At 37.1% G+C, this 20,065-nt stretch overlaps 4 protein-coding genes across 4 annotated transcripts; all 4 read right to left on the bottom strand.

The window, feature by feature from the left end:
- Window positions 1-776: 776 nt before the first annotated feature.
- On the bottom strand, window positions 777-2,395 carry N7503_001251 (uncharacterized protein; the record flags this gene model as incomplete). Its single annotated transcript, XM_057060798.1, has 2 exons — window positions 777-799; window positions 856-2,395. The coding sequence occupies 2 exons, from the start codon at window positions 2,393-2,395 to the stop codon at window positions 777-779; spliced, it is 1,563 nt and encodes a 520-aa protein (XP_056924760.1).
- Window positions 2,396-3,657: 1,262 nt separating this feature from the next.
- Window positions 3,658-3,861, bottom strand: N7503_001250 (uncharacterized protein; the record flags this gene model as incomplete). The annotated part of the gene is made up of 1 exon (XM_057060797.1): window positions 3,658-3,861. The coding sequence occupies one exon, from the start codon at window positions 3,859-3,861 to the stop codon at window positions 3,658-3,660; it is 204 nt and encodes a 67-aa protein (XP_056924759.1).
- Window positions 3,862-16,606: 12,745 nt separating this feature from the next.
- Window positions 16,607-17,846, bottom strand: N7503_001249 (uncharacterized protein; the record flags this gene model as incomplete). The annotated part of the gene is given in 6 exon segments (XM_057060796.1): window positions 16,607-16,761; window positions 16,780-17,037; window positions 17,240-17,255; window positions 17,281-17,411; window positions 17,475-17,559; window positions 17,664-17,846. 6 exon segments carry the CDS (start codon window positions 17,844-17,846, stop codon window positions 16,607-16,609), a joined length of 828 nt encoding a protein of 275 aa, XP_056924758.1.
- Window positions 17,847-18,254: 408 nt separating this feature from the next.
- Window positions 18,255-19,443, bottom strand: N7503_001248 (zinc finger BED domain-containing protein; the record flags this gene model as incomplete). The annotated part of the gene is made up of 4 exons (XM_057060795.1): window positions 18,255-18,373; window positions 18,471-18,554; window positions 18,615-18,852; window positions 18,937-19,443. The coding sequence occupies 4 exons, from the start codon at window positions 19,441-19,443 to the stop codon at window positions 18,255-18,257; spliced, it is 948 nt and encodes a 315-aa protein (XP_056924757.1).
- Between the last annotated feature and the right edge of the window lie 622 nt (window positions 19,444-20,065).

Genomic DNA, 20,065 nt, shown 5'->3' with positions numbered 1-20,065 from the left:
GCTTACATTTGATCTGCCAGCGCCGCTCGAACTTGACAATCATTGCATTCGTCAGCAGGGGAGCATGAGGGAGGATTGCAATTTTTATTGCCAGCTAATAAGGAGCCAAGGGGTAGAAGAGATGGCGAATTGAAGAGGTGCTGACGGATTTATTGCCCAGAGTGATGTGACTGCTGTAACCTGTTCGTATGTTAGCTCTGTTCGGAGCTTCTTGCGAACATTTTCGAGATGACGCGCGGGTTACTTTTCAATCTCAATATTAGAGCGTTCGAGTGTTTCAAACGGCTTTCGGTATGCAGTAACCACGCTCTGTGTGCAGGAATGCACACGTCCTCTCAGGCTCCAGCTGAAAACAGCTGATGAGTTGTGATGATGATAATTTTTCCGCCGGTCGGAAGTGATGGGATCTCGAAGAACCCAGATTGACTTTGCCTCAGCGAAATAGCGAAAGAGTTTGATCAGCACAAGCAGCACACTTACTATCCTGCGAGTAGGAAGTCGACATCTTTGGTCTTGATCCAGTTTGATCCATTCGGGTTCTGCTCGGTTTGTTCTGATCTGTGACAGATCAAAACACAAAAAAGAGGATGAGCTTAGGGTAGTTGACCAAACAAACTAGAGCAAGAATTATTTCAAGTTATTTGTAACCGTTTTTAAAGACATTGTATTGAACTACTAACAAAGGAAAATATGTGAATGAATGTTTAGAGAACAAAGGCTTTTGGAACCGAAAAAGGGAGTGTACAGGAAACATGAGAAAGGAAAACAAAGGATGGCTACCGGAGGAAGTCGGAGAGCTCTTAAATGGATCAAAACCGATTCTACGACACAAAGAAAGAATCCTCATAAGTTCACGCTCGCGCCTTGGGGTCTCGTTCGAGAAAGCTGTGATCAGGTAATTGAGCAACGTCAATTTGTTCTCGGCGTCGACCGCTGGGCCAGGATCAACCACTGGGCCAGGATCAACCACTGGGTCATGATCAACCACGGGGCTAGAATCAGACACGGGGCCAAGATCATCAGCAATTTCCACCTCTTCGTCTTCATAATCGCTTGGAACAATGCTTTCGATGTCGATGCCAAATTCCGCTTGATAGTCAGGATCGTTCGATGGGTCCTCTTCGAAAGACTCGACATCGCTGGTCTCGGGCCTCGGGGCAACCGCTGTTCGTCTTCGAGATTGTCGGGATAGCGGAGAGGATCCATTCGGTTCTGACGAAGACGGAGACGGGTACGATCGAGCAGGCCTGAGAGCTGAATTTTGCGGCAAACTTTTTTTGGTTGCCATAGACAGAAACAAAGTGTCGATATGTTCACCAAAGCGATCAGACTTGCACGGAATTAGCCCAAGCTTTTTCCAAACCTTCCGACCCTCTGGAGCTTCATTCAGTCGGTTAGCAATGAGTTGCACAAAAATAGAATTCTCCATTCTATATCCCTCACGACTCCCTCTTAAGGCATTCTCCATGACTTGTTGGTACTTTTGGTCAATAGAGACAAGTCTATCTTCCAGCGGAGTAAACATGGAACTCATACCGCGGGGAAGCGCAAGGCAGAAGATGTTTTCCTCCATATCACCAGACACGAAAAACTTTTTGTTCATCGGAATCTTTTCTCCGTCGAAAAGAAGAAGTCTGGGAACGGGCTCCTTTCGCTGCGATCCCTGAGAAAAGGCCTTGGGGTGCTCTCCGAAGATTTTCTGACGCCAGGTGAAAAAGTCGCTTTCCGAAATCCACCCATCTGGGTTATTGACAATGTGAAGTCCCTCATGGCTGTATGGTGGTCCCCCATTCTTGCACTGAAAGGTAAAGAATGGGGCCAAAGGCTTGCCCTTGTGTGGTAGACAATAGAGAACGGATGCCATTGGTGTTGGGCGCGGTTTCCTCTTCTCCGGAGATGAGATGGATGTACTTGTTGTATCTTTGTCGATGTATAGGCGATAGCCACGATTCGAGAGAAAGAATACATTCTCTGGGGCTATGGCCTTGTCTCTCATGAAATTCCTCAGTTTCTTGGGAAATTTCTTGAGCTCTCGCTTTTGCTCATCAAGGAAGTGCTTCGGTGGATAAGGTGAACGAGAGTTGCTCGTTTGCTCTTTGAAAGCTTCCCACTCAGCTTCGAAGTTAGGGTCTTTGGCCATCGTCCTACCACCCCAGCACCCACCAAGCGATAGACACTGCTTCTTATTCACGGCTTCGCTCACTGCCTCCGCAGTATCTGCGAAAAGTCTCTTGTTTGAAAGCGGAAAACCTCGCCTGCCCAATTCGAGCTCCAGTTCCCGCGCTTTGTCGACAATGTCTTGAGAAACCTTTTGTTTGCTTGTGGGTGACTCTTCAGATCCACTTCTATGGGCCGCATGAGAGGGAATCTCAACCCGAGGTATGGGGTACGGCATAATGCCTATTGTCTCACGTAGGAAGGAATGGATACGGCACGCGGAGGAATCTGCCAAAGTGAAAGTAAAGATTAGTATCATGCGTATAGTCTGATCAACAACTCGACACAATTGCTAAGGCGTCACACTTCATCAAAACACGTTCATGCGTACCTCATACCCAAGGGTCCAGAGTTCCAGAAGAAAAAAGGCAGTTGGCCCACGTACAGAATTGATGGAAACCTACTCAAATGAAAGCAAAGATTAGCATCATGCATATCCTGGGAGCAACAGCAATGATAGTAAGCTTACTTCTCCACTGGCTCAAATTCAAGAAAAAGTAATAAGCAAATTTGTAAAGGGTAGCAAATCGAGCATGTGCAATCGAATATGTGCAATCGAATATGTGCAATCGAATATGTGCAGATCTGTTCAAGGGTGAGTTAAAGCTTGCATCATGCATGTACCCTGATCAACAATGATGAACTCATGCGTACCTTTATACAACGGCTAGGACCTGACAGAGCAGTAATGTAGGAAAGGATGAAGGGGAACCTTAAGGAGAGAAAGGATGAAGAAAAAAAGACTTGGATTGGGGGGGATGTGTGCTTTATATAACTATTGCTCAAGGTGTGATTCCAAGCTCATTAAACCCCTTTCTTCTCCCAGCCTCCTGCTTTACCAGAAAATCGCTGGGTCCTTCATTGAAGCCATAGCCCAAAAGTCGAAAATTTCACCAATTGAAAAATAGTGGGGCATTCACATATATGACAGACACGCGAGTTGCCGCATCTGGGTCGCCTGGACCCACCATCACACAAAGAAACAAATGGCCCATGGCTTATGGCCACCTTGGAGTGAATGCGCAATGGCCTGAGAATTTGAATTACCTATATCAACTGATTCCACGAAGAGAGAGGGCGTTACAAGAGCGGATAGGCTCGTAGAGCTTGCGGGTTGCAATTACCACATGTGTAGATCAATGCTGTGAGAACTTTAGCCAGTGGGGAATTTCTCGCAAGCGGCCGGAAACGCCGGTACCGCAGAGATCTCGGAGTTTTCTCGCCTTTGTATCTAGAAAGGAGCAATTGAAGGAAGACTTTGTGTACTAGTGGAATAATGAAGGATATCATGTTTTTAAACTGACGTTCACTTGTATCCTTGACGTATTAGATTTACTTAAAAGTAGAGATTGTCAGAAGCACGGGAAGATCTGTCATAATTGCAGTACCATGTGCTATTCTGCTACCTTGCGGGCAAGGGAAGAGAAAAGTAAGATAAAATCAAGAGAATGGAAGAAAAGGCAGGTGACAGGTCCCATTGAGTCTTTCGTGCAGAGCCAGAATCGAGGATTCAGGAGGAGATGAATCAGAGATAGGAACATCAGAGGGGAGATGGAAATCCATCTCAGTAGTCTGCGCAGCGCACTTCGACTCCTGAATTGGCGAAATAGACTCCACGGCTGCAGGCATGGCCGCATGGTGCATGATGCTAGAAGCATCTCAAACAGAAAGCATGCTCTAGCTCCACAACCCGATGCTCAATTCGGTTACTGTTTCTTAACCTAACTATTACTATTGTTTTTAATTGTCCGAAATGTGCAACTTGCAGTCGCATGTTGGTTTTATCCCAACTTCCAGCTGAAGTCCAGCCACGGCGGAGGGCGATTTCATGCAAACGTACCTGCTTTAGACGCCCGCGAAAGCTAAGAAGGAAAAGGATAGGCTCCTATATGTAGTGTCAATAGGCATAATTCTATAGGCACGAAGCAGATCAGAGGATATAATTCATATGAATTGACACTTCAGTGGCTTTAGGCGACTCATGAGGCTGGATTTATCATACATGGCGTCTTCGCCGTCTGTCCATACCAGTCAGTTCTGGCCAGTTGTTCCATAGTTTCCTGGCTCTGTCTCATTTCACAGTGGCGAAACTACCCGAGAAGACCTGTTCGAGGCATGAATTCAGCGACGTAGTGAGTCGCTCGCGGGAGAGACTAAAGAGCCTCATAATCTATCGAATTGCTGGGATTTGTCCGTACCTAGATACTTTTATTATGCCCTCTGCGGTCGTCCACGTAGAGCGTACAATATAGCAGAATACTTTGTAGTGGCTATGAGCCCTTGAGATAACCGCAGTTGCCTGAATCAACCTTTCTGATTATAAACAGAAAAACTTTCTAAGTCAATCCGCATGCTCCGTATTTATAGCAGAATAGATGAGGATGTGTATCTAAGAACGTGCCACGTGCATTCAAGCTCTCTAGTAGTCTCTCGATGGATAAAACGTCTTTAGCACAAATTGCACTAAACTAGAGTTAGTGTAAGGAGTAAAAGGGCCAGGTAAGAAGATAGTAAAGGAGATCTGAAAGGAATATAAAATAGTACTAATATGGTATGGATTTGAAGTCTAAGGCAATATAGATCATATTGGCTTTAAAACTAATTCTTAAGGAAGGAAAGAATCAAAAGAGAGAGATTCTTCTTCTTCCTTAATATAGAGGAAGTGAGAGCTAAGTGAGCGGTTCATAATGATCTCACTTTAAATATCTCTCCATTATGGACTAGCTCTAGGTAAGCCTAGAGCTTACTCTTGATCTAGATGCTGAATCAGAAGTGATTTAGTTCTATTTCGGGATATCTAAGTAGACTTCCGTAAAGCCTAACTTAACCCGGGCCTAGACTTCTATAGAACCTAACTTAACCTAGACCTAACCCGGACCTAACCTAGACCTAGTGGGGTTTTGGGTCGAAGATTTAGACCTAATACTAGGTCTAGGTTATAATATCTAACCTAGCGTTAGGTCCGGGGCCCTAACTTAGGTTATAAATATAATAGATATACTAAGACTTATGACTTTCTATCTCTACATAAATTATATAGTTTTTACCTATAATATTACATATCTCCTTTATAATAAGGGGAAAGAAGTATACTAGGATAAAAATAGTATATATTCTATTAATAACTCATCGGGGGGCAGCCCCCTAATAAGAAAATTTTATATAATCATTTTAAGTAATACTTAAAGACCTTATCCTCTCAAGCCTTACATTTCTATCCTAATACTTATACCTAGGTACTATTCTTAGGTACTAGAAGCTAGGGCTTATCTACCTTATCTAGCTATATATAATTACTTATCTCTATATCTACCTCCTTAGTATCACTAATTAAGTTAAATTCTACCTCCTTAAGCTTATTATCTTTCTCTTCCTTCGCTATTTCTATCTTAATATAGAGAAGAATTTCTCTAGATACTTTACTTTCTTCTCTTTAATATTAAACCTTAAAGTATAAAGAAATATTATTAGCTCTTTAATTATCTACTTCTTTTATCTCCCTTAATAATAATAATAGATATCCTAAGTAGTATTAAAGAGTTATTTAATATCTATATCTATTACTAGGAAGGAAAGTATATCCTATATAAGGGTAGTAATTACTAGAAAGTAAGTTTAGTACTCTCTCTAGAAGATAAGAGGCCTAAGATAAATAGTATCTATTAATTAATTAATATAATATTATAAAGAATTTATTAAAAATATACTACTATTAAGATATTAGGTAATTTTATTAGTCGCTATCTTTAGTTATACTATACTTTTATTTAGTATTTTATTAAGCTTTAAGCTTAATTAAATAATTAGATAAGTTCTATCTAAGGACTAGTTAGGTAATAAGAGTTACTCTTAGTATAGAATAAGTACTTATTAAAAGGAGTTATAATAAGTCTCACGCTATTTCTAATCCTAATTATTTATTAGAAAGAATTAAAACTTATTTATAGGCATAAGTATTATATTAATAGTATAGAGATATCCTTAAATACTACTAGTTTAGGAGTAATATTTATTAAGCTTAATCTAACTAGCTTCTAGTATATAGAGTATCTCTTACTTCTATAGTATTATAGACCTACTTAGCCTATAATAAAAGTAGGGGTTAAGAACTAATTAATTCCTAGGAGGGGAATTAACGAACCTAAAGTCACGTATAAGATAGGCTAGTATTAGCTACCTAAGTATAATTAGAAATACTACGTCTAAATAAAAGACCATAATGAATCACGTGAGTATTAGTACTTAGTGATTCCACTAAGTAGCTTAGAGGTAGAAATACCTAAAGCGGTAAGGCTAAAGGAAATCTAGTATATAGATTATTCTATAAACTAGATTTCTACTCCCTTACCGCCCGAAGCCATTTCTAGCCTATTACTTACTAAGGTAATATATACTTCCAATTAATACGAGATAGTTAGTTATATATGATATCCTATCGCCTTAATAGGAAGGACTAGGATATATAAGGATGGTTATTACTATATATATATTTAGTTCTTCGTGTTTAATTATATATTATTACTTAGAACCTATAGTTCTAGCTTTATACTTATTTTATACTTAAGATAACTACCCTATTAGGAGAGGTATACTTAGTCTCTTATTACCTAATATAGACCCTAAGTATAGCTTAACTAGGCGCACTATCTAGCGTAGCCTAATAAGAGTCTACTCTATAGATCTAAGCCTATATAAGGCCTAATAGTAATAATATAATTATGACTAAGACTTAAGGATAAGCCTTAACGTATATACACGACTACTATAGGCGATACTTACTATAACTAGTTAGCACCACGTAATATATAGAACGCGCTTTTATTATAGCTATTTTATTAACTATTTAAGGTATTTAAAGAGCTTATTATAGATCTTAAAGATATAATATACTATAATATTATAAGTCTTTAAAAGTTAAGTTATATAATTAAAGAAAGGCTTAGTAATATAAAGAAGATAGTTAATCTAGCGCTACTCTTTATTATTTAGTAGTATCTTCTTATAGTTATACTCTATATAGAATAGGGTAAAGATATTATATAGACGCTTTATCTAGTAAAGTATTAAGAAGGTTAAATTCTATTAAGTTCTTATATCTTAGATAGGCACTAGCTTTATATCTATTATCTAGAGATTATAGAAAATCTCTTAGCGCTAAGGACTTATATTAATATAGATAGCGAGAAAGCGGACCTTATTTAAGGTATAGGAAATTTTATATACTTAGTACTATATATTAAGCTTTACTAGTCTTAACTACTTCTTAGTCTACTTTATCTTAGCTAACTTATTTAATAGATTTACCTTAATATAGCTAAGAAGCTACTAGAGACTAAGCTAGATAATATAAGTAAGGTATAGAATTTAAGGAAGAATTATATTATCTATAAGAGCCTACTAGAGAGACTACTAGAGAGAAGTAACTAAAGTCTTATTATTTAATATATTATCTATAGTAATTCTAAATACTTAGCCTTTAATATTATACTCTATAAGAGTTTAAAGAAGTATAATACTTAGATTTATATCTATATATAAACTATAAATAGGCTTAAAACTAAGTAGTATCTCCTAGTACCTCTAATTAGTATTAATAAAATAGCCTATAATTACTATAAATAACTATAAATAGGGAGATATCTAATAATTAAGCGTAATTAATATCTTTAAGCTAACTAGTAATCTCTAAAGTATATCTTCTTACTAGTCTTTAATTATACTTATTAATTAGCGGTAGATTATATTAGTAGAGGGAATTATTAGTAGGCTTAGGGTATAGTAAGCCTAAGAAATTAGATACTAGAGTAAGGAATACTTAATAAGATATAATTATTATAGTATATCTATAAGAAGGCCCGTAGAAGGGTCGAAGAATAGGCGTATAAGGACCTAAGAATACTTCTATATGCTATAGTTCCTCTATATAATAGAACTAGCTAGAGAAAGGTTAACCTAGGATCTTAGGTAACCTAATTAGATAAGTCATATATTAAAAGTAGAATTATAGAGAACACCCCTAGAGTTCTCTAGTAATTATATTATTATTAATATCAATCCCTATAGTATACTTATATACTACTTATATTATTACTCTTATCTAATTTAACCCCTAGATATTAGTCCTAATATTATAATCACTTCTTAACCTAGACTTAACTAGTAATATAAAGAACTTATAAAAAACGAAATATTATATAATACGCGAAACTATATAACACGAAGCGAAGCACTAGATAACCCTATAGAAGAGTAATAGGAGGTAACTAGAGTAGGAGAATACCTCTATCTAGAAGCGTAGGAATCTATGACTAAGGATATAGTCCTAGTAGGAGAACCGCCTAATATAGACCTTAGCCTAATATAGATAAACCTTAAGGCCGCCTATATCTAAGTAGAACTAATAGAGGATACTACTATAATAGAGTATAATAAATAAATAAATATATAAGAGGCTATAGAAAACTCTAAGGAGGTTATAGACTAGATCCTAAAGACCGCTATAGCGGCTAGGAAGCTAGAAGAGGTTAAGATCCTCCTATAGTACTAGAGATAGGTAGTAGAGGCGTAGAGAGAGATCGATGACCTTAAAGTAGAGGCTATGGAGTAAGAGAATATATATAATACCCGCGAAAGAGGACGATCTCTAGTATAGCGTCCTATAACTATACTAATTAGATTAAGAATATCTTCCCTAGTAACTACTACTAATATCCTACTATAGTAAGAGTAGGAGTAGGACAACGTGCTAATACTAGATATAGAGGAGCCATAGAATAAGCTTAAGGCTATAGACCTAGAGGAGAAGGTGCTAACGCTACTAAAGTATATTAAACCTTTTACTACTAGTACTATAGAAGAATAGGCCCTATTTAAAAGCGGACTAGATATTTACTTTAAATAGCACTAAGGCTACTATAAGCTATAGTATAAAAAGGTACTCTAAGCCTCTACTCTCCTTAAAGATAAGCTAAGAGTATAATAGAGAAGATATATTAAAGAAGAGGAGAAGAAGGACCTAGAGCGAAGGTTTATCTAGTAAGAATTTAGTAATTAGTATTATAACCTTATTATAGACCTAGTAACTCGCTATACTAATATACTATAGTAGTGGTATAGCACTAGGTAGAGATATAACTAATTAGTCATAGATTTCTCTATATACCTAACGAATATCTATACGTCGCTACTTATATAACTAGAAGAATACTAGTATATATAGAAGCTAGTAAATATAGTAGTGCCTAAGCTACGGGTAGAGCTTATAGATCACCTAGTCTAGGGAGATATATATAAAGCTATACTATAATACCTATAGTCCCTAGAATCCTATATACTAGCGAGAAAGGCGAGTATTAATAAAATAAGATATTATAGAGAACCTATCTAGAACCTATAGTTTAGGGGTATAGAAAGAACCTATTAACCTAGGGGATAGCTAAGAGTAGGCTAATACTTAACCCTATATTCTCTAAGATAGGGAGAGAAACGTAAGTATAATAGTAGCCCGCTTATTAGATATACTAACTATAGTAAGCGGGGACACCTTATATTAGACTACCGCTTTACTAGTAGTAAACTAGATATAACTAGTTAGATAGAGAAGTAATTAAAAAAATGATTCGCCTAGTATTCCTTACTATAGTAGCACTAGATATTAACCTAAAGAACGAATAGATAATAGGTCTAGTACTAGTAGTAGAAGCTAAGATCTTTATCTTAAAGAAGAATAGTCAAATAGTATTTATATTAGTAGACTATAGAGTATAGAAAAGCTTTATAAGCTAGAAATAGGTAAAAGAGAACCTATAAGATATACCCTCTAAACTAAGAATCGTAGAAGCGATTAATAGGTACTATATATAGTTATATAGGACCTATAGAATTATACTCGAACTCGTAGATAGTAAGGGAATTAAGAAGAAATATATATAAATATTTAAAGTAGTTAATATATAAGGTTTTAACCTTATATTAGGGTACGACTAGTTATGGCTTATAAACCTAGAGATAGACTAGAGAATAGAAACTTAGAAGTTTAGAGAGAAGAAGAAGACTAACCCCTAGATAGAAGAACTATCTACTAAAGAAACTATAAGAGAGATCCTTAGAGGAATACCCTACTCTCTTATTTACCTATAAATTAGTGGAGAAAAGACTATTAGACTTAGAGTAATAAGCCTTATAGAAGAGAAGTAACTCCCTAGTATATATATAGACTACGTAGACGTCTTTAATAAAGAGAGAGTAGGTATCCTACTAGATCACGTAGAATATGATTATACTATCAAACTATAGGCTAAAAAACAACCCCTATATAAGCTAATCTACTCTCTATTAAATAAAGAGTTAGAAGCACTACGAGAGTATATCGATAATAACCTTATAAAAGGGTAGATTTAACTATTAAAGAGCCTAATAGGAGCTCCTATACTATTTATCCTAAAGAAGGGAATAGATAAGCTACGCTTATATATTAATTACTAAGGACTTAATAAGATTATAATTAAGAATAGACACCTACTCCTACTAATAGCGGAATCCTTAGATAGACTAGTAGGATCGAAGATATTCACGTAGCTAGACCTCTAAGACGCGTATTACTATATATAGATAAGAAAAGGAGATGAGTAGAAGACCATATTTAGAACGAGATATAGATACTTTAAGTATAAGGTAATACCCTTTAGATTAGTAAATACACCTACTATATTCTAAGCGTATATTAACCAAGCTCTAAGTAATATACTTAATATCTATATAGTAGTATACCTAGATAATATCTTAATCTTCTTAAGAATAGAAGTAGAATATATTAAATATATATAGAACGTCCTTAAAAGACTAAGAACCTATAAGCTATATACTAAGCGCTTAAAGTGCGTCTTCTATATAGACTAAGTAAGCTTCCTAGGATTTATTATATTAATAATAGGGATATCTATAGAGCTAGACTAAGTAGAGAGTATTATAGCCTAGCTAGACCTATAGTATATCTTTAACGTCTAGTAATTCTTAGGATTTACTAACTTCTATTAAAGATTTATTAAGAACTACTTAAAGAAGGTAATACTATTAAACGCGCTAATACATGGAGAAGGCGCGTATAAGAAAGGTAAGAATAAGAAGATACTAGGCTTTATATTTATAGAAGAAGCGAAGAAGGCTTTTAAAGACCTAAAACACTACTTTATAGAAGCACTATTACTAGCATATTTCGATATAGACTTAAAAACCTATATAGAAATAGATGCCTTAGGATATATAATTATAGGCGTACTATCCTAGCTACATAAAGATAGGTAATAGCACCTAATCGTATTCTTTTTAAGAAAGCTTATAGACGTAGAGACACGCTATAAGACATACAATAGAGAACTACTTACTATAGTTAAAGCTTTTAAGATATAGAGACACTACCTAGAAGGGAATAAGCACGTCGTCGAAGTCCTAATAGACTATATAAACCTACGACCCTTTATAATAATAAAGGAGCTAAGTAGAAGATAAGTAAGATAGGTAGAGAAACTCGCTATATATAACTTTATTATTAAATATAACCCTAGAGCGAAGAACCTAGTAGATACCCTTAGTTAAAGACCTAACTATAGATAAGATACGTAGGTAAGTATAGACTATATCTATAATAGTAAGCTATTATAAAGGCTATAGGAGAGTCTATAGACCCCTAGGAATAAGAATAAGAGCATAATAATAGCTACCTTATGAATAATAGTCATATAAGCTAAGCTAAAGACGCTTAGGCCCTAAGCTAATTAATAAAAAGGCTTAGATAAGTACCCTAAAGCTAGTGGAATAGTTAGTCTAGAATAACTCTCTACCTAAGTAGAAGTAATAGTAGCGTCTATAAGAGAAGGTATACTTAACGCGAACCTTAGGGTCTCTATAGTTAACTATATTAAAAATATATAGAGAATAGATATATAATACTTAAAAGTCCTCTAGAAGATAGAGTATATAAGTAGAATAGCGAGATATAAAGGTATACTATAGAGTTATATAAGCGACGGACTCCTTAGGTTTAATTAGAGGGTCTTTATCCCTTAAGATCCTATACTAATTATAGAAATTATAAGAATATACTATAATAACCCCTAATTAAGGTATTATAGAGTAAGAAGAACTATAGTAGTAATAAAAGTAAAGTACTACTAGTATAGAATAACTAAGTAAGTCATAGAATATATATAAGAATATAATATATATTAGAAGAACGCTATATATAGATACCTACTATATAGTTCCCTTAAACCCTTACTAGTTCTATAAGGGCCTATAGAATAGTAGAGCTACGATTTTATTATAAGACTACTACTAGTGAAGTAGGATAGGAAAGTCTATGACGCTATACTAGTAGTAGTTAACCTATTTACTAAATTTTTAGTCTATATCCTATATAGAAAGGACATTAACGCTATAATACTAGTATAGACGTTCTATAATAAACTCATACTATAGCTAGATATACTAAAGAACCTTATTAGTGATAGAGGAAGCGTCTTTACTAGTAAATTCTAGTTAATATTCTACTACTATCTAGTAATAGAATATTATCTATTAATAGCATATTACCCATAGATAGACGGGTAGATAGAACGATAAAACTAGATAATTAAGTACTACTTAAGAAACTATATTAATTAGCACTAAGATAACTAGGCTAGATAGTTACTACTAGCATAATATATCTATAATAGAATAGAGCATAGCATACTTAGGATATCGCCTATAGAAGCACTTATAAACTTTAAACTAGACCTATAAGGAACGGTTAAAGAATACCCTAGAGATAAATATAAGGATATAAGGTCATAGATTAAAGAGATATAAGAAGTTAGAAAGACACTTATATAACGCCTATAATAAGCGAAGGAAGCTATAAAAAGAGGCTATAATAAGAAGCATAAGAACCTTAAGCTCTAAATAGGGGACTAGGTACTTATATAGGGAAAACACCTTAACTTAGATAGACTATACCTAAAGCTTAACTACCGCTATATAGGCCCATTCTAGATTAGGAAAAAGATCGGGAAATAGGCGTATAAGCTTATCTTAACGCCTATATTCTAGAAGATCCACCTAGTATAGTATATATTAATACTAGAACTATATAAAGGCAAGCCTATAAGAGGCGAAGAAAGGCTAGACCTAGTTAAAGTCAATAGATAAGACGAATAGGAAATCGAGAAGATCCTAAGCAAGAAGAAGCTTAGAAGAGGCCTATAATACCTAGTCTAATAGAAGGGCTATAGAGACATAGAAAACATATAGGAACCTTATTCTAACGTCAAGAACACTACCACACTAGATATCTTTAAGAAAGCATAAGAATCAAGACCCGCAAAAAGAATAAAGAAGAATAGAATAACCATAGAAGCATAAGGAAAGATCAAGAATAAGAAGACAAGATAAATAGTCACTAACTTAGTGAAAAATTCACGAAAATCAGGACTATTTAAAGAAAATTTTCCTTCTTCTCTTCCTCTTTCCTTTATATCTCTCTAGGGGGCCCGCCTAGAAAACCTTAGATAGGTAGTTAAAGAACCGACTAGGCGGGCAAAACAGCGAAGAAGTGGCTCCTAGAGAGAGTAAGAAAAGAGCTATAGGGCAAGCTAATATTGCCGAGCAGAAAGAGCTCTAGAAAGGAGTTATAACTCACACACGACGAGCCGAGCGCGGAAAAGCATCTAAGAAGAAGAAAAGGTACCAGTTAAGGACCTCGACCATAATACCAGGCAACTAATAGCTCTATTACATACTAGAAAAGATGAAGAAGCAGCAAGACGAGCCGGCCTACCAGGAAGCATCTAAGAAGAAGAAGTGCTATTTAAAGATGAAAGAACCCTAGACTCGCGAACCAAGTTAATAACTAGACGACGCGCCATTAACGCAGACATAACTCCCTAAGATAACATACAGAGACGAGAAGACCGCACTCCAGCACCTAGGAGAAGAGCACAAAGAAAGAACTTAAAAGCACTCGAAACCAGGTCAGGGAACCGCACGAGCCAGCGGTAGAACCTAGGCTTCGGCAAATGGGCTGGGCCCGATGGGCTGGGTTGGGTTGGGCCCAAAAATGGGGGCCCATTTGCCTTTGAAATGGGCCCGGGCCCATATGGGCCCCCATCTGGGCCCATTTTTTTGGGCATAAAGTTATGGTGTATTTTTCATAAAATATGCAGAAATATTGGTTTTAGAGGCGTAAAATACCACTTTAAATACCTTATATATTATATATAGGTAATATAAAGTCAGCTTTTTAAAGGTATGATTCATATGAACTCTATGGCTATATCTTATTTTTCTTTAATTTTTTATCATTTTTTAAAAATAATAAGGGGTGGTTAGGGTGAAGACAATATATATAGTTAGTAAGGTGGTGAAGCTGCATATTCTACATATATATATCTCCCCCACTAATATAGTAAATCAACCACTTCAAAAATTACTACTTTATACTATATCTAGCTACCCCAAATCTAGGGTAATATAGGGTAATATAGTATAATAAGCTTATATTAAGCTATATTACATATAATTACAATAGATATAGTAGAAGGGTAGAGAAATAGTGGTTGACATACATTTACAGACCAGAACAAACGTAATCAAAGAAAAGTCTTGGCAAAAAACAGGCAAAAATCAGGCAGGAATCAGGCCAGATCAGGCTAGATCAGGCTAAATAAGGCATCTACGCTAAACCTCGTTTTTTTGGGCCCAAAAATGGGGGCCCATGGGCCCCCATGGGCCTAGCAAAAAATTCTTGGGTTGGGCTGGGCCCTAGAATTTGAAAAATGGGGGCCCATTGCCGAAGCCTAGTAGAACCGCACAGGAATTAGGCTTCGGCAAATGGGCCGGGCCCAATGGGTCGGGCTGAGCCCGGCCCGAAAATGGGCCCCCATTTGCCTTCAAAATGGGCCCGGGCCCATTTGGGCCCCCATTTTGGGCCCATTTTAGTGGGTCTAAATTTATGTGTATTTTTCATAAAATATGCAGAAAATTTGGTTTTAGAGGGGTAAAATACCACTTTAATTACAATATCTAATATAGCCCTTGGTAATTTATAGCTTATAAGCTTATATATAAGGTATTTACCTTATAATATAGCTTTTTCTCTATTTAAACTATATATAAAGGGTGGTTAGGGTGGAGATGTATATATATGGTTGTTATGGTGGTGAAGCTACACGTTCTACATATATATATATCCCCCATCAATATAGTAAATCAACCACTTTAAAAATTACCACTATATATTATACCTAACTACCCTAAATATAAAGTAATCTAGGGTAATATAGTATAATAAGCTTATATTCAGCTATATTACATAGAGTTACAATAGGTGTGGTAGAATATAGAGGAAAAAGTGGTTGCTATACATATACAAACCAGAACAGATGTAATTAAAAAGAAAGTCTTGGCAAAAAATATGCAAAGTTAGGCAGAAATTAGGCAAAATCAGGCAAAATCAGGCATTAATTTTGAAAAAATGGGCCCATAGGCCCCCATATGGGGGCCCATATGGGGGCATATATTTTTTGGGTTGGGCCGGGCCCTAGAATTTGAAAAATGGGGGCCCATTGCCGAAGCCTAATAGGAATAGAAGCAGGAGGCTTAGGAAGAAGCCCTAGAGATACTCTAAGCTATAACATAAGCGGACGCATAAGAGTAGTTACCCTTATAAAGCGAGAAGGCAAGCGAGCCAAAGCACGAAGGAAACGCGGAGAATCAAGGAACGCTTGAACACCATCCTCGAAGAACCCCTGGATAAGAGACCGAGTGGGCGAAAGCAAGCGGAGATACACTAAAAGCGGCCGACCTGCCTCTAAGAAACCCATATCACGGTTATCACGGGCAAGATCCCGATAGATAATAACAGCATAAGCCCCTCCTATAATATACGTAGGAGAAAATAGGAGGACGAGCACGGGACGAGCGGGCAGAAGCGCCAACGCTACCCCTATGGCCCCACGTAGGCTTCGGCACTTGGGGTTGGGGTTGGGGTTGGGGTGGGGTGGGGTTGAAATGGGGCCCCCATTTGCCTTTGAAATGGGGCCGGGCCCATTGATGGGGCCCCATTTGCCCCCATTTTTATGGGTCTAAATTATGTGTATTTTTCATAAAATATGTAGAAATATTAGTTTTGGAGGGGTAAAATACCACTTTAAATACCTCATATATTACACATAGACAATATAAAGTTAGCTTTTAAAGGTATGAACCCCATGGTTCTACCTTGTTTTTTCAATTTTTTTTGTGATTTTTATATACAAAAGCAAGGCCTATAAGCCACCCTAACACCCTAGCACCTATATAATCAAGAAAAGCACGTATAATCAATCAAAGCACGCATAATCAATCTTATCAATCAGTGATACGCCCATTCTACTTCATCCCGTGTCTGCCTAGTAGCTCTAGCCCTTCTAGAAACCCTAATTGAAGGCAGTTCTCCATCATCTGACCTTTCATCTGAAGAATCTTTGGATGAAACCTCCCTTGGTCTCTTAGGCTGCCGAATTAGGGCTAGCTACTCTTCCTCACCTAAGCTATCTAGATCTAGATCCTCGATATCATTGATATCCTTGAGTAATACTCGAGTCTCTAAGTCCTTTAATCCCGCCTCCTCTTCGATCTCAAGATTTTGGACTAGCTGAGTCAGCTCTTCTGTATCTATATCAAACTTTATAGTGCGATTATACACCATAAGGTCTTTTATAGTAGAAGTGCTTAGCCTGCCACGCCGGTAGTGGCATATATCACGTGCTATATTGAATAGGCGCTCTACACCAGCACCAGTTACTAGAATAGAGAAGAGATCTCGAGCTATCCGAGCTAGGGTGGGGTATTTAGTCTAATTATTCCGCCAGAAGATATAGGGTTCCTCATTAATTAGCCCTAGTTAGGTTAGTAAAGGGTGGTTAGGTTAGGCTATAGATATCTGATATATAGATATAGACTTAACGTACCAGCTTAAAGGTAATCTCCTAGCTCATCTACTTACGTAGGCAATATGCTAGCTTTTAGAGGCATCATAGACTGGACCGCTAGCTCTATAGCTATATATCTCCGGGCTTGGGGACTCGAGATCGGGTCATCTTGTTGATAAGATCTAATCAGATCCTGCAAGCTTGATCTATAGACCTCGGTATAATCAATCGTCTCATCTTCCCACTCTTCAGATTGAAAGAATTAAAGCTTATATTGCGGGGCAAGGATCGTTCCATGTGCATATATACTGCCTAGGGCCGGGTCTATGGTCTGAGAGTAATACTCTCGAAGCTTGGATTCAGCTGCTTGTAGAGCTAAAAGCATGTCTTGTTTCTATAAAAGCTAGAGTTATATAGTTAGTATAGGGTAATATAGGGTTATATAGGGTTATATAAGCTTATATAACCTATATATAAGCTTATATAGGTTAAACATACCTTCTTTTGCTGAAGCTTAGTAATAGAAGACTCGATATGCTGGAATAAAGCATTATAGACATTGAATACACTATATATAGTGATATCCTTTGTCTTACATAATGCAGTAGTAAAGACAAAGAAAGGCTTTGTAATATGCAAAAGATAGGTGATTTGACGCCATTCATCTGATCTTATACGCATTTTACCCTAGAATAGCTTACAATAGCTATCTAGAGCTGGTCTGATCTGAATAGCTCGTTCTAGCATTAGAAAGGTTGAGTTCCATCGAGTCCGAACGTCCTAGATAGGGTAAAGCGGGTCTTTCATCCCATCTTTTGCCTGTTCTGCCTAGAAATCATCCCGTCTTTGTGGGCTTGCGTTGATATAGACCGCTAGATTCCGTACCTTCTGTAGTGTACGAGCAATACCAGTCATCTGGCTGATTTCCTTATGCTTTTGGAGATCTTCAGACCAGACTAGCTCGATATTGTCATTTTTAGGGTCAACCCTAATCATCCCATGTAGCTACTTCAAGGATAGCTGGATCATATATGCTATGTAAGGGACTCGAGGAATCGAGGTCTCTGGATAAGCATCTTGAAGAAGTTCTTAAAGAGATGAGATCAAAGTCTTGTTGTTTGAAGCGTTGTCTGTGGTGATAGCCATGATCCGGTCTGATATATTATGCTTTTCCAGTATTGGGGTAAGCATACGTGCAAGATTGGCGCCTAGATATAGATATATCATATATTAGTCTAGAGCTATATGATATAGAGCTTTATGATATAGAGCTATATGATATAGGGTGCCTAGGGTTAGACTTACCTGAATGGGGGCCATATAGGGGTTCAAACCCTAGCAGGACCTCTCTATAGTGCCAGTCTAGGTCTAGAAAATAGCCTGTGATAGCTAGATAAGATTGGGAGTATGGAGATGTCTAGCAATCTAGGGCAATCGAGAGCTTAGAACCTTCTGGAAGCGTGCTTAAAGCGGTTATTTGTTGATTCAAGCTTTCATCTCGTAGGCGACGAGATAAGGTTCGAGGGGAAGGTATAGATGGGACCGAAGCAAGCTGGGCCGTTCCTTCTATAAAGGCCTTGAATTGCTGACTGTTCAAGATATTGAAAGGCAGGTGGTGGGTGGTAAAGAAGTTCATAAGCAGCTTGAACCATACTTGATAGGTAATATACTGCTTTGACTGAATTTCCTAGCTAGGGTTAGTATATATAATATATGTGATATATATGATATAAGGTAGTGGGGTAGTGGGGTAGTGGGGTAGCGGGCTTACTGTAGCAAAGGCAAAGCTACTCTCAATTGAAGTCTGGCTAGGGTTAATAACCCTAGACTTACAGGCTTTCTCAACATGACGACGAATAGTAGAGGTCCCATTAATAGACCCTCCACTATTACTCCAATTAGGGTGGTTAAATAGCATATTACATGCTATACAGCGTACTTTTGGTAGTCCGGTCTGAACTTCTGCAATCTGCTCAATATGGGACCAAATCATTGAATTTCCATGTTTTGCCCAATTCAGAGATGGTTTGATATCCTTTAACCCATTTAGGGTGGTTTTCCACCATTTTAGGAAGCTATTATGGTTGATTTGGGACCATATAGCATAATTTCCTGCTTTTGGCGTGGAAAACTGCGGAATTCCATCAGGTAGGGTACCTAGGGTGGATAGGTCGTTTGGGGTAGGTAGGGTGCTCTGGGTGGGGTAGAACGTTGATATTGAATCAGATGGAGCAATTGGATCGCTCTGGAGAGGGTTTGGAAACCCTAATTCTGACATGCTGGGCATATAGAGCTGAGAGAGAGCTGGGATGAAAGGATTTTTGAAGATATTACTTCTAGAACCCGATTGGTCGGATATTATATACGGGTCTAGTTCTATAGCTCTGACTGGTTGCTGCTATGGTGGTCTTACCCGCGCGCTGTATAATCAGGAACACCAGTTTGATCAACCTGTATTTCTATAGAACTCCCACCTGAACTAGTTAAAATAGAGCTTTTAAGCTTATATATAAGGTTATTACTTTATATAGTAGCTTATTCTTTGTTTAAATTATATATATAAAGGGTGGTTAGGGCGAAGACCTAGATATGTGGTTGGTAAGGTGGTGAAGCTGCACGTTCTACATATATATATCTCCCCCATCAGCATAGAAAATCAACCACTTCAAAAATTACCACCCTATATTATACCTAGCCACCCTAAATATAGGGCAATCTAGAGTAATATAGTATAATAAGCTTATATTAAGCTATATTACATATAATTACAATAGGTAGAGTGGAATATAGGAGGAAACGTGGTTGCCATACATATACAGACCGGAACAGACTGTAATTAAAAAAAGGTCTTGGCAAAAAATATGCAAAGTCAGGCAGAAATTAGGCAAAATCAGGCAAAA

The sequence above is a fragment of the Penicillium pulvis genome (genome assembly GCF_028828015.1).
Source record: "Penicillium pulvis strain IBT 33274 chromosome Unknown contig_12_segment0_segment0, whole genome shotgun sequence".
Taxonomy (NCBI): domain Eukaryota; kingdom Fungi; phylum Ascomycota; class Eurotiomycetes; order Eurotiales; family Aspergillaceae; genus Penicillium; species Penicillium pulvis.
This window is presented reverse-complemented; position numbering and strand designations above follow the sequence as displayed.